Source organism: Camelus dromedarius, chromosome X (genome assembly GCF_036321535.1).
Source record: "Camelus dromedarius isolate mCamDro1 chromosome X, mCamDro1.pat, whole genome shotgun sequence".
In the NCBI taxonomy this organism is placed as follows: Eukaryota; Metazoa; Chordata; class Mammalia; order Artiodactyla; family Camelidae; genus Camelus; species Camelus dromedarius.
The window spans coordinates 33,707,150-33,721,640 of NC_087472.1; the positions used below are offsets into that span (position 1 = coordinate 33,707,150).

The 14,491-nt window shown below is 45.8% G+C and overlaps 1 protein-coding gene across 2 annotated transcripts; it reads left to right on the top strand.

Moving 5' to 3' along the window:
• Positions 1–9,430: 9,430 nt before the first annotated feature.
• Positions 9,431–14,007, top strand: CLDN2 (claudin 2). Of its 2 annotated transcripts, XM_064482891.1 has the most exons (3): positions 9,431–9,656; positions 10,893–11,051; positions 11,204–14,007. In XM_064482891.1, exon 3 carries the CDS (start codon positions 11,386–11,388, stop codon positions 12,076–12,078), a length of 693 nt encoding a protein of 230 aa, XP_064338961.1. In that variant the 5' UTR covers positions 9,431–9,656; positions 10,893–11,051; positions 11,204–11,385; the 3' UTR covers positions 12,079–14,007. The 2 variants fall into 2 exon arrangements, with proteins under 2 accessions (XP_064338961.1, XP_010986051.1); XM_010987749.3 differs by lacking the exon at positions 10,893–11,051.
• The last annotated feature ends 484 nt before the right edge of the window (positions 14,008–14,491 follow it).

Genomic DNA, 14,491 nt, shown 5'->3' on the forward strand with positions numbered 1-14,491 from the left:
CTTTACTTTAACCAGAACAGCATATTATAGCAGATTGACTGCAAAAGCAGATACAAGAAGAATCCAGCTGCTTTTTTATTCAGCCAGATATTAAAGAGATTTACCAGTTAGCTTGCTAATTTTTTTTGTTCTGGAAAATAGTAATTTTTCATAAATATATGATATTTTGACCATGCAATGGGTTTATCATTGTGATTTTAAGTTTTAAAATAGTTTTAAAGCTGATCAGTTTTAATGTCTAGTATGTTAAATCTCGATAGTGACAACCTATAAAAATGAAAGCTCTTTTGGAGTCTTTAACAATCTTTTAACTAATTTTTTTCATTTGTTTATTTTTAAATATGCACACATGTCATTTTATATTATGTGTGACAAAATGTGAAAGGGCATATAAAATTCACTCTTTCAGGTATGCAGTCCCATGAATTGTAGACTTATATGATAGTTTTTACAGTGCCAACACCCGAAATAATTCCACATGCCACATCCTTGTAGTCAAGCCCTTCCCCCACCTCTAACTCTAGGCAACCACTAATCTGTTCTTCATCCCTATAGCTTTTTCAAGAATGTCATATAAATGGAATTACATAGTAAGAAGCCTTTTGTATCTGGGTTCTTTCACTCAGCAGAATACATTTGAGCTTCATCCATATGGTTGCCTGTATCAATAGTACATTCCTTTTTATTGCTGAGTAGTATTCCATTGTACAGATGTGCCGGAGTTTGTTGATCCATTCACTAGTTGAAGGACATTGGCTTGTTTCCTAAATAATTTTTGAAAGTGTAAAAGGATCCTGAGACCACAAATTTGGAGAGAGAGAGATGATGGTAATGGATGGTAATGGATGTATCATCTTTACATTGAAAACCAATAGATAGATGAATGAGCTATATAGTGGAGGTAGGACTTAAGGGTTTACAGATCAAATGCCATGCAGTATGGCGGGTCAGAGAAAGAGAAAAGGGTGAAATGAAGTCTAACTCTGAGGTTTCCGGCTGAAACAACTGGTTTTCTCAAAAGGAGAAGATTGAAGGAGAACTGGTTTTAGTTCAAAGGGAATCAAGGATACAATTTTGGACATGTTGAGTTTGAGATACCCAAATGGGAATGTTAGCATATAGGGGTCTGAATTTCAGAGACGTCTGGGCTGAAAATGACTGTTTGGAAGTCATCAGACTGTACAGGGTAATTGAAACCAGGGGAGACAAGTGAGACTTTCAAGGGTGGAAAGGCAGAGTGACTAGGTCAGGCTCCTGAAAGACACCTATACGGAGGAGGAGGAGTCAATGAAGAAGTAGCCAGAGAGATAGAAGGAATATCAGGGGAGTGCTGTATCACAGGGGCCAAGAGAAGAAGGCAATTCAAGAAGGGCAAAGTTAATAGGGGTATTGAATGCTGTGTAGAAGTCAAAAAAATTAAGGACTGGAAGGTGGCCATTGGATTTGATGACACAGGGGTCATTCGTAAACTTGATGAGAACTTCTTGGCTTGGTGGAATAGTGGGGTAGACTCCTCTCTGCCCTTAATTCCTTCTCCCATAGTCCTTTCTTTCCTGCCCCTTTGCCCCAAGAATCTCTCTTATTTCTCCTTCTAGACTCCTCCTTTCATAGCATCATCTCCTCCCTCTTCCTCAAGACTCTGCTTTATACAGATCTCTCTGAGATTTTCCTCCTCAAATACCCCTCTCCTACCTCTTCTCCTGCTCGCCTCCAGAAGCCATCTCTTCCCAGATCTCATTTTCCTCCCTTTATACTCTCACTGCTGACTCCCTTTCTTAACCAGATTCTGCTTTTTGCGGACAGCTATTTTTTCCTATCTTCTTTCAGACTCCTCAATTCCTCCACCTACCTAGGCTCTCAGCAGGAGTCTTAGCAGATTACTAAAGAGCCTCCTAGGCTTCACACCAAGGAGTCACAGTCTTTGGCATGATTCCACCAGGATCTGATAGTACCGACCCATAGGAAATGCAGTGTTGGAGCCTACTCCTTGAGTGACTGCCAATCTGGTAACCACATCCTGCCCTCATCCGCCCTGGCACCTGCCGCTGAGATTCTGCCTTTTCCTATCCTCAATAGCACAGACTCACTGTGAGCTGATAAGGTGCCCCTCTACCCCAAATTCTATCTTGCATTCAACTAGCATTTCTACTTGTCAAAATGCTTTCATAGACTTTAGCCCAGGCTTGGGAAGTCAACTGGGTGAAGCCTGGAGAAAGATGTGAAGGTTTGCCCCAGGTCACACAGCTGGTTAGAGGATTAGGCTGCTAGCCCTCCTGCCCCTTCAGTCTTGCTTACTTTCTTGCCCACAGACTCCCCAGGCCTGAGCTCAGGCATGGCAGCCCTTTTAGCCTGTCCCAGCCTGCCAAGGGGTTGCTCCCTGGAAAGACCCCTGCTCAGGAGCACTGCTAGGGGATCAGGATTTGTACCTGCAAGGCAATTATGGGCCACCTTGGGAAGGAGGATGATTTCTGATTTGCTTCACTGAATTCACATGAGGTAACAAATCTGGTTGTTTGCTTTGATATTGTTTCTAAAATGGAGTAGAGCCTAATGATTGAGAGCCACCCTCCAGAGCTGGCTCTTAAAACCCAGGCTTGTTTCTGCTCTGCTGTAACTCAGTCAGATGGTGCATATGAAACCCTCAGCACAGTGCCTGACACCTAGAAAGTGTCCAAAGAATAGTGGCCACTAGCCTTATCATTTTTATATAGCAATCCTTGGAAGAAAGTCAGTGTGGTACGCTGGCAAGTTTACTGAACCAGACATCTAGAGATGCAGATTCCAGATCTAACTATTACTGCTCAACTTGGGATGCTGGGGGAGTCATTCATCTCATCTCACTGGGCCCAGGCTTTCTCCTCTGGAAATAATAATAGCTGCCCGACTTCTGTAATATGTTGTATTAGCCTTTAAAGCATCCATGCTCTCTGACCTAGCAATTCTAGTCCTTGGAATTTGTCAGCTTTATGTGCAAAGATGCTAGGTTATAATAGTGAGAAAATGGAAATAACAAAAATGTCTAATAGTTAATGGTTAAATAAATTATATTTCTATATGATAGAATACAGCACACCCATAAGAGGATGAGGCAGATCTGTTTTGTCATTGACCTGAAAATAGGGCCATGTCAGTGGACCATGTCAATGTTATATCATTAAATTATTTAGAGGTGATAGAAGGTTACAGAATTGTAGGGAATAATGTGATTCAGTTTCATAAAAAATATTTCTATTCATGTCTTCTACCGTACATCAAAATGTTAATCATCATTAAGCTATATCTCTTGTTTGTGGTATTAGGAGGACCTATATTTTCTTCTTTATACTTTGTTTTCTGAATTCTTTGCAATAGCCTCTAGTATGTCTCTAATCAGAAAAAAAAAATAGGGAAGCTTTTTTTTTTTTTTTTTTTTTTCATTTAGGGAGGAAAGCCAATCGCCATACTCCACTCCACAGAACTTTTGAGAGACTCAGGTGACGCAGAGCGTGCTCTAGATGTTGTGGTTATGAAGGAGAGGCCCACCTTATAAGGACCAGGAGCTGCTTTTTGAAGCCACCAGGGTCTGAACCTACAGTACACATGTCTTCCTTGTGTCTTGGAGTCAATCTGAAGGGCGAGGTAGGGCTGGGAGCTCTCTAGAGAAAAAGCTGGATGGAAGAGCCTGCAGGGGTGTAGGCAGTGCAGGGCTGCTTAGGAACTACTCACCGGGGCCGTTTTTATGAAGCTTACTTCTTGCCGGGCCTCAGGGCCGCTGGCCAGGAACACTTAATGGGGGTTAACAGAGCCCCCTCCTTTCCCCACCCCAAAGCTGAAATGTTCCGAATTCCTCCTTGGGCCAAAGCCCTCTCCTTCCAAGACCTCTCCTGGGCTCGCAGAGGTCACCACACAAAAGCCCAGCTGGAGTTTTTGACAGGAAAAACACAACACTCACCGAAGGTTTTTTTTTTTTTTTTTAAGTACCTCAATCTTCCATAGCTTCCAGGGGTTTAATTCTGATCTGTAATAAGTCTCTGACCCAAGGCTGAGATTTGCAGATGGATTTTGCAAAGCTGCAGCGAACAATTAGAAATCCTCTATCACCTCAGCCTGGGGCCCCTTGCAACCTCCTCCCCTCCCTCGGGAGCCCTTCCTTCCTCTCCAGGGCCACACATCTCCTCCAAGGCTCTGCAAAAGAATCTCCTCGTAAGTGCCTCAATTCTTATTTATTTCCTGCCTAGGTGGGCTCTGGTTCCTGGTTAGCATCAATTTGGCCCAGGGCTGCGAAGCCTGGCTGGGCCACCTCAGGGCCCGAGGGAAGGGGGCAGGAGGGGGAATTCAGGAGGCACTTGGGTTGGGAGTATTTGTTCCCTCAAGGCTACCACAAAGCTTCCAGTCTTTGAAACTGTGGGGCCAGGGGACGCACTCTCCAAATTAGATAATAATTTCTGAATGGTGCTTTTGAGGGCAAAAGGACTGAGATAAAGGGATGGAAGGAAAGGAGCTACAATTTACCCCTCTGCTTCACTGCAGGGGGCTGAGGAAGATTGGAAGGGTGCTCCCTCATAGTTCTAGTGCCTTCCTTGGCACTAAAGCTCAGGGAGTGGGCAGAAGATAATTTCTGAGTAAAGTCATAAAGTCTCCCCCTTAAGCCCTTAGATAACTCTCTCCCTTCTGTCTGCAAGTTTGTCATTAGAAATTCTTTCTTTGAAGAAAATCCTGCCATTTACAACAACACGGATGGACCTCGAGAGCATTGTGCTAAGTGAAATAAGCCAGAGAAAGACAAATCCCGTGTGATCTCGCTTATAAGTGGAATCTAAGATAAACAAACAAACAAAAAAACCCCAAAATGGAGCTAATAGATACAGAGAACAGATTGATGCTTGCCAGAAGTGGGGGTGGGGATGTGTGGATGAAATGGGTGAAGGGGGTCAAATGGTACAAACTTCCAGTTATAAGATAAATAAATCCTGGGGATGTCATGCACAGCGTGGTGACTACAGTTAACAATCCTGTATTGTATATTTGAAAGTTGCTAAGAGAGTAGATGATAGAAGTTCTCATCAGAGGAAAAAAAAGAACAAATTTGTGACCGTGTGTAGTGAGAGTTATTAAACTCATGGTGGCGATCAGTTTGCAGTATATGCATATATCAAATCATGGACACCTAAAGCCAATACAGTGTTATATGTCAATTATATCTCAATTAAAAAAAAAGAAATTCCTTCTTTGGACTGAGACATTATTCTCTTCAAGAGGCCTCTTTGAAAATGGAGTCGGAACCAAAACATTAACAGTACTCAGAGCCGGGGAGATTGTAGGTGATGTCTGTTTCCTAAATTCTGCCTTTCTGTGTTTTCTAGCATGCTAACATGAGAGTGCTTTACTGTGATGATCAGGACCAAAATAAACTTCTTTTTAAACCAATTAGAAAACCTCTCAATCCAGTTGTTCCCTGAGCTGTCATCAACCAACTGATGCAGAAGGAAAGGTGAACTGCTCCAAGAACAAGCTTTCCAGAAAGTAGGGCTTCAAAGGAATGGCTTTGCCACATACTAGAGCCCTCGGTTGCGGGGAGGTGAGGTGCGGAGAGGACAGCAAGTGTCTCAGATTTCCTTGAGAGGCCGTGAGACTGAAATGAGGTTAGTTGACAGAAGAGAGCTGTAGTGGCCTCCATCGCCCCCAGAACACCACATCAGATCCTTCCTAGAGCATGAGAACCCCACCTGTCTTATCCCACAGAGTCTTATGAGAGTGCCCTCCAACGAAGGGTACCATGCACCAGACTGTTGGAGCAAAAAGTGGGGAATAGCAGGGCAAGTACCCAGGCAAGAAGGGGTTAATTCAGGAGCTGCTGTCAGTCTTGACCCTCCTAATCCTCTCCTGCAGTTCCAATCCCTCCCCTAAGGAAAATTAAGTAAGAATCCTAAGCGAAGCCTTCTTGCCCAGCCCTTGGGCCATGGCTTGTGTTGGCCTCATGCCCAGAAGACAAATTCAGCTGGCAAGCCTAGAGTTCTGTGTTCTTCCCAAGCCACCAAGGCTTGACTTCTAGGAGAACCCCTTGAAGAGAGGAGTTATTTTGAAAGCTGCCTGCTTCTAAGAACAGCTGTTCAGTCTTCTAGATTTGTCAAAGTGGCTTCCTGTCCCCATTCCTTTATTTGAGACTTAAAACTTTGGAGATTTTTTTTTTTCTCATCAAAATTAGGGGCCTGAGAAGTTAGGGGACTTCCTCAACAGGTTCCAGGCAGAGGCGAGATATGAAGTTAGTCTTGATTCTCAGGCCAAGACTCATTCTCTAAACCCTCCACTGCTCATCACACAAAGAAAAGTAGAACCCAGACTGGCTCACCATCCAACCACTTGCTAGTTTTGTCCACCTCTGACTTCCAGACCCTGGCAGGAAGCCGACCCCACTGGGCCATTTTTTCCCATTTGAATAAGCTTCAATGACTTGTTCTTCCCCCAGACTCTTTAGATTCCAAGCCTCAGTGACAATATTTTTAAAATTCTGCCTTCCCTCAGCCCCAAGCCACTTTCCTACTTAACTCCTGCTGAGTTAGGACTGGCTCTGGGGAGAGGCTCTCCTCTTGGGGACACTGTTGACTCCCATGGGAAACCCAAGCTGTGCTCTTCTGCCACCACCCCAGGAAGGCCAAAGCAGGAGCTGTTCCTCTGGGAGGCAGGGAAGTCTTCTCCCCACAAACCTCAAGGTAGCTCACCAACCCTCTCTGAAAGCTCATATGTGGATAGGAAGCACAAAGGGAAAGTATTTAACCCAGCTTGGGTGGGAAGAATGGTCCAGGGAAGGTTTCACGGAGAGGACGAGTCCTGAAAGATGACTAGCAATTATCCAAGCAAAGGGTGGATGGTTGAATAACATGGTTAAGGGTCTGGAGACAGAGAGAAAGGCAACTTCAGAGAAGCACATGTGCAGGTATGATTGGATTGTGTGTGTGTGTGTGTGTATGCACAGAGGAGCATAAAGTATGAAGTTGGAGGTTACTGGTTACAGGTGAGCCTCAGAAGAAAAGCAGGAGTCAGACTTTGGAGGGCTTTCCTGATTTCCTGGGCAAGACGCTTTGAACTTCATTGTGAAAGCAATTAAGAGGTCTCAAAGTTTTTTAAGCATGGCAAAGAGGTGGGGTGGTACTAATGATTTGATTGACGTTTTAGAAAGATCCTTGTCTACTGGATTGATTGCCGGGGCAGGGCAGAAGTGGAATTAGAGAAACCAATTTGAGGTACCTATGAGATTTTCAACTGGAAAAGAGGTAATAGTTACAGGATTTGAACTAAAGTCCAAGCAGTGAAGATGGAATTAAGTGGAAGCATTCAGGATGTATCTTGAAAATAGATCTGATAGGACTTTGTAAGTGATTACACATTAAGAAGAGATGAGGAACCAACCAAGGGTGACTGGCTTGGTTGCTGGATGAATGACGGTCCCACTGAGATAGGGAACTCTGTATAAGAAATAGTTTGGGGGTGGAGAGAGAAGACTAAAGGTGATTTCAACTTTGCAAAATGTTGAGTTGGAGGTACCATTAAACTGTTCAGATGGGGTCATTCCAAATGCAGATTCATATACAAATCTTGAGTTCAGGAGAGAGATCTATGTCAGATGTATGGATTCAATATTCATTGGCATAGAGACAGAGTGGATGTGATCACCCATGGAGAGTGTAAAGCACACGAAGAGCAGTCTAGAAGACTAGATGAAACCCTGGGGTGGAGGGATTAGGCAGATTTAGAGAATGGGTAGAAGAGACAGAACTTATAAAGGAGACCTAAAGGAATCATTTTAAGGAGCAGGGAAAACTGGGAGTGGTGCTACAGAAAACAAGGGAGAAGACAGATATATGAAGGAGAAGGACCAGGTGAGATGACAGAGATATGACGACTGGATTTGGGGACCAGGAAATTGGAGTGACCTTGGTGAGAACATTTTCAGTGGAGGGCTAATGGCCGAAGCCTAACTTCAAAGAGTTGAGTAGCGAGTAGGAGGGGGAAGAAGTAGAGACATCAGTATTAAAATGGCTTGTTTAAGAATCTTGGCTGCAAAGAGCATGATGGGGCTAGGGCAATAGCTGCAGAGGGAGGAAGTAGGGTGGAGAGCTCAAAGAGAGTGCTAAGTACTTGATGTCATCACCAGGAGATGCTCACCAGGGAGAAGTTGAAGGACTTCCAAGCAGCTCTGAAGGCCCCATTGAGGTACACAGTCATGATCAGGATAGGTAGAATTGTGCCCATTTTAGCAATAAGAAAACCAATGCACGGAAAAGACTTGTGCGGTGTCACAGCTGATAAGTGACAGAGCTGGGAGTCAAATAGATTGCCCTCTGCACCTCCTATCAAATGTTTTTTGGCCCCTGCTGCGCGCTGCTTTGCATCCACATTGACATTTTCATATCCATCACTGATGAGTAGTATCGTCTATCAACCATGCACCCAATGCTGCAGAGGAACCACCCAAATCTGATGTATGGTTTCTTCCCTCAAATTTCTTAGAATTTGGTGGAAGCGACAAGATACCCAGCAAATGCATATACATATAAAATGGTGAAAGTCCATCTCTATTTCTCTCTCTTTCTCCTGTGTTCCCCAACCCCTCTTCATTTCCCTTCCTCTTCCTCTGATTCTCTTTCAATCTTCATTCCCAACATTGGGCAGCTCTTGTCCCTTACTCTGAATGGTTATTGACTCATTTAAAAGATTATATCTTATAGTCCCTTAAACCTCTTTACCATTTATATTTATTCATTTGAAAGACATTTTTGAATACCTGCTCTGGGTGTGTAATGGGTGGGTAACGCACTGTGCTAGGCACTGGAGATGCAGAGATGGATAAGATGCAGTCCTTGCTCTCAGGTAGCTCACAGACTAATGGGGGAAGAATAGAATATAAAGAGGAAATTACAGTATATTGAAATAAGTATTATCTGTATCTCAGTTTCCTTATCTATCCAATAGGGATTATTGGTACCTACCGCAAGACATTGTGATGATTGAGTTAATATGTATAAAGTGCTCATAATGGTCACATAGGGTACACTCTATGAGTGTTACTATTATTATTATTATTTAGTAGTAGTAGTAGTAGTAGTAGTAGTAGTAGTAGTAGTAGTAGTAGTAGTACTATGATGGAGGTGAGTAAACACAAGATACCATAAGAACACAGAGAGAGGAGGGGAACATGACCCAGGCTAGAGTAAAAGACATCTGAATTGAGCCCTAAAGGATGAGAACATTCTGCACAGTAGGAACAGCCTGTGTTCAGGTTTGGAAGCAAAAAGACAACATGACATGATTGAGGAACTGAAAGTAATTTAGTTCAGCAAGAGCTGAGTATGAGGAGGGGAATGGCAAGAGATGAAGCTTGACGGGTCATCGAGTACAAACAAGTTTGGACTTTATCCTTTAGCCACTGGGGAGCCACTGGAATGTTTTACGCAGAGTAGAGACTTGATCAAATCAGTGTTGAAAGATCACCTTAACAACAGCATGGAGAATGAATTGGAGGAAGCAAGATTGGAAATAAGACCAGTTAGGACATTGCTAGATTCCAGGGGAGAGAAGATAACGAAGCACTGGACTGTGGAAGGAGCAGTGGGGATGGAGAGAAGGGTGCTATGGATTTGAAGTGTCGTCAAGAATTGGTGAGACAGTGACGGTAGAAGGTAAGGGAGAGAGGTGTTAAGAATCACTTCTAGGCTTTGGGTCCATTGCAAGGAAATAGATAGGGGTATCATTCAGTGACCAGAGGGAACCCAGGGAACAACCGTTTGGAGAGAGGTGTAATGGGAGAGGTGATGAGTTCTCTTTTAACATGTCAAATGAGAGGTGCCTATGGGACTTCCAAGTGGACCATTTAAATAGGTGATTAATCCAGAAATCTTGAAGCCCAGGAGGAATGTCTATGCTGAAAATACAGATTTGGGAGTGCCAGTGGATGGGTAGGAGATTAATTATGTCATGGAGGTGGATATGTTTAATATTCACATTTGAGAGATGATTAAAAAAAGAAATTATAAAAAATTTTTTTATTTTATTTTCTGGGGTGGGGAGGTCATTAGGTCTATTTATTATTATTAAGTTTTATTTTTAATGGAGGTACTGGGAATTGAACCCAGGGCCTTGTGCATGCTAAGCATGTGCTCTACCACTTGAGCTATACTCTCCCCCTGAGAGAGAGAAATTTTGAAGGAGGTTAAAATGGAACAGCCAGATTATGGTGGCTTGAAAAACTAGTGGGCTGGAGGGTCTTGTAGTGGATAGAGAGAAGGATGTACCCTTGACCCTTAGTGTCTCGAACTTGGTAGGAGTGTTGTGCAGGGGCTCACTGAACACTGCAAAATCCTGAACAGCTCTGAGATTCTAGAGCATTGACTCGGATGCCTGCCTCTTACAGAGCCCTCTACTCTAGAGCAGGGAGCCTTTCCTCTGTCCATCCTAGTGTCCCTAACAGATAGTCTAGGGAATTTCAGGCCTCCCTCCAGGCCTTGGAAAATCCTTTACTCCAGAGTCCTGCCACATCACCTGAGAGGCCTAGGGATGGTGGGGCATCTATTAGGAGAGCAGACAGGAAATGTCTGGGTGTGTGATCCGTGCTGGAGGCCTTAGGCTAGCCTGTGGAGGGGGATTTGGGAAGGGCTGGGAGGACTGGAACTCTCAGCGTATGGACAGAAGGCTTTGTTGCCTGCCCCAACCTTCCATGGAGTAAACTTTCATTTCACAGATGACCCAGGGCTAGATCATTACTCTCTATGCCTTTGGAGACTCAAGAGGCCTCTAATAAGTGGGAGTCCAAGGCTGTATCTTAGGGCCTCTTCCTCCTGACCCAGTCTCCTGGAGTTTGGCCCCAGTGTGCAATCCAGGGGCCCCATGGCTCTGTTGCTGGGCAATGTGTTAAACAGGAGGCCTTGGAGTCAGAACCGTGCCAGCCAACAGCCTGACCTGGAGTTAACACAGTCACCACAACCGACACTGCCATCACCACCTTCTCGGAAAGCAGCCACCTGTCTGGCCCTTGGCTTTGTCTAGCTGCCAGTCCAAAGCATGTGCCTACGCAGGAGGTGATGACATTTTGGCTTCACTTTCAAAGTTTTTTTTTTTTCTTTCGCATGTGTTATTTCTAAAGATAACAAAGGTCAAAAGGCATCCAGCATTTTCTGGTTTCTCATAAGCTTCTGGTCAATATTTAATCTGGTTTATGGATTTTTTTTAGGTCTTCTAGATGCCTTCTTGAGCCTGCTTGTGGCCACCCACAGACACTTGTAAGGAGGAGAGAAGTCGGCCTGGCAGAGACGCTCTGAAATGAGCCATTAGAGGCCGGGAGCCAAAGAGCAAGAGCAACAGCCAGAAGACAAGAGAGCGGGCCCTGAAGACGCGCCCACTTAGAGGTCCGCCATGGCCTCTCTTGGCCTCCAACTCGTAGGCTACATCCTGGGCCTTCTGGGGCTGATGGGCACCCTGGTTGCCATGCTACTCCCCAGCTGGCGAACAAGTTCTTATGTTGGTGCCAGCATTGTGACCGCCGTCGGCTTCTCCAAGGGCCTCTGGATGGAGTGTGCCACACACAGCACAGGCATCACCCAGTGTGACATCTACAGCACCCTTCTAGGCCTGCCTTCTGACATCCAGGCTGCCCAGGCCATGATGGTGACGTCCAGTGCAATCTCCTCGCTGGCCTGTGTTATCTCTGTGGTGGGCATGAGATGCACCGTCTTCTGCCAGGGCTCGCGAGCCAAAGACAGAGTGGCAGTAGTAGGTGGAGTCTTCTTCATCCTTGGTGGTCTCCTGGGCTTCATCCCTGTCGCCTGGAATCTTCATGGGATCCTGCGGGACTTCTACTCCCCACTGGTGCCCGACAGCATGAAATTTGAGATCGGAGAAGCTCTTTACTTGGGTATCATTTCGTCTGTGTTCTCCCTGGTAGCTGGAATCATCCTCTGCTTCTCCTGCTCATCCCGGGGAAATCACTCCAACTATTATGATGCCTACCAGTCCCAACCCCTCGCCACTAGGAGCTCTCCAAGGCCGGGTCAACCACCCAAGGTCAAGAGTGAGTTTAACTCCTACAGCCTGACAGGGTATGTGTGAAGAACCAGGGGCCAGAGCTGGGGGGTGGCTGGGTCTGTGAAAACCAGTGGACGCCCCCCACCCCCCGGGGCCACAGGTGAGGGACATTGCCACTGGATGATGTCAGAAGGTTCTGCTGAGGATACACTGACTTTGACCACTGGATCAAGCAGAGGCAGAAACGGGAGCTGGTGTGAGAGCATGCAGGTTGAACTGTCCAGATGCTGGCCAAGCCAGAATTTCTGTTTCTTTCACCTTGGTTCCCCATCCCCCACCCTGAATCCCCAGCCCTCAACTCTGAACTCACCCTTCTACCCTGGGCTAGGTCCTTCTGTCCTGTGGTTTACCTGGGAATCCATCCAGAATCCACTAATCACATCCGACTGACCGACCCTCTCTGTGATCAAAGACCCTCCCTCTTGCTGAGGTTGGCTCTTAGCTCATTGCTGGGGGATGGGGGTGGGTGGGTAGGAGGGTGGCTTCTATGGGGATGGCTCTGACCTCCTTCTCAAGCCTCCCTCCAAAGAAACTGACTGGCCAGTAACAGGCCCTGGAGCCTCCATCCCATTCTTGTTTATGACTCCACAGTGTCTAGACTGGTTTGTGTATGAACTGAAATAAAGCCATCCCACAGTACTGAGGGAACAGAGAGTAACTAGGTGTAGGATGGGAGGGAAGGGCAGCAGCCGAGGACCAAAAAAAGACCAGAATCACTGCCCAGAGAAAAGTAAAGAAAATATGGTGGAGCATTCAAGGAGGCCGTAGACTGATCCTTCCAAGGAACTCCCTCAGAAGCTACAGCTCCAACTTTTGCTGAAGCCCCTGCCTCCCTCTGACTTGGCGTCCTGCTAAACAACAAGGCTAAGGGGCCTATGTAATGGTTTGTTTAGGAACAGGAAACTTGCTTTTCCAGAGATGGCTGTGGGCTGGGGGATGACAGCTTGGGTGCTGTTGGGGACTGAGGAAGATATCACCCCTCAATGCTGCCTCGGAAAGAATAAGAACTTGAGTATCTGAGAAGCCGGGTGAACATGTGTGGAAACTCCAGTGGGGAGGGGTTCTTTTGGGCCCGAGAGAGGCTGCCTCCAGAGAATCTTCAAGCCTAATGGAAAATCAGGCCAAAGGCTGAGATCGGGCCCCTGGGGTCTTCCCACAGAGCGCTACAGAGCCTCTGAAAGACCACAGCTCCAGATGGGCCCCCATCAGTCCTCTTCCTTATCTCCCCACCATCCTTCACCCTGCACTGCAGAGTGGCCAGCAGGCATCCAAGGGCTCCAGTGTGGAGTCATCCTGCCCAAGGTGCCTTGGCCCTCATCTGAGTGAGAGCTGAGCTGCTGCCTGGGATTTCTGTTGCGATGGAAGAGTAGAGAATGATTTCCAGGCAGACAGTTCCAGCTCCAAGGTCTGACAATGCACCACTTCCCCTGGGACAGGCGTAGGGGTGAGAGTCACAAACAAACCAAAGGCATTTTCCCTCAGCGGCTTGAACATGACCAGCTTCTGACAAACTCCAGTACACCTCCCCCAACCTCAGTGCCAGCAGGAGGGGCCCATCCATCATCTGTAACAGGCTTTTCACATTGCTACCTTCTTGCCTATATTTAAGCTGCTCTCTGACGCGGGAAGGCCCTCTCCCCTTAGCCAAGTCTTCCTCAGGCTTGGAGAATTTGCTCAGCGCCACCTCCTTCACTGAGCCTCATCTGACCACTCCGTCCCTCTCCTACCCTTCCATCCTCCAACCCTCAATGTCAAAATCACTCTTTGATGCTTATCGTTCACAATTTTTGATGGATAGTTATCTTTCCAAGTGTATGTATCTGATTTCACGAGTACATTGTAAACTCTTGGAGGGTAGGGGCCGTATCTTAGACCTGTCTGTATCTCCCAGACTATCTATAAGAGTACTGGGCACACAGTAGGTGATCAATAAACACTTGTTGATTGCATAAATGCTTTATTAATTAAATTTAATTCAGACTGGGCAGGTATGATGGAGGGAATTGGGCTAAGAGGAGAGTAGAATGGAAATTGACCTTTTTACCCACTGGGTGGATAGAAAATTCTAGACTTTACTGGAGACATTAAGAAAACAGGATCCCCCTGCCCCATAGAGAAACAACCATTTCATTGTGTCCAGGGATCCTCCCTTTTCACAACAGTTGTTTCATTTAAATTATTTGCTAAATGGCTATGGGTTACACCATCCATCTCTGAACCACCATTATGAGGAGGGTGAAATAGATCTGATGATCTCCATTTGGCAGATTGGGAAACTAAGGCCCACATCAGTAAAGAGATTTTGCCAGGGCCACACTGCTGGTGTTAGTGCCCCAGTCTCCTGACTCCCAAAATAGCACTCTGCCAATCTAACGACATTCACCACCTGTAGGAAGAACCCGCCAGAGGTCCCCACGTTGTCTGAAAACAACAATGT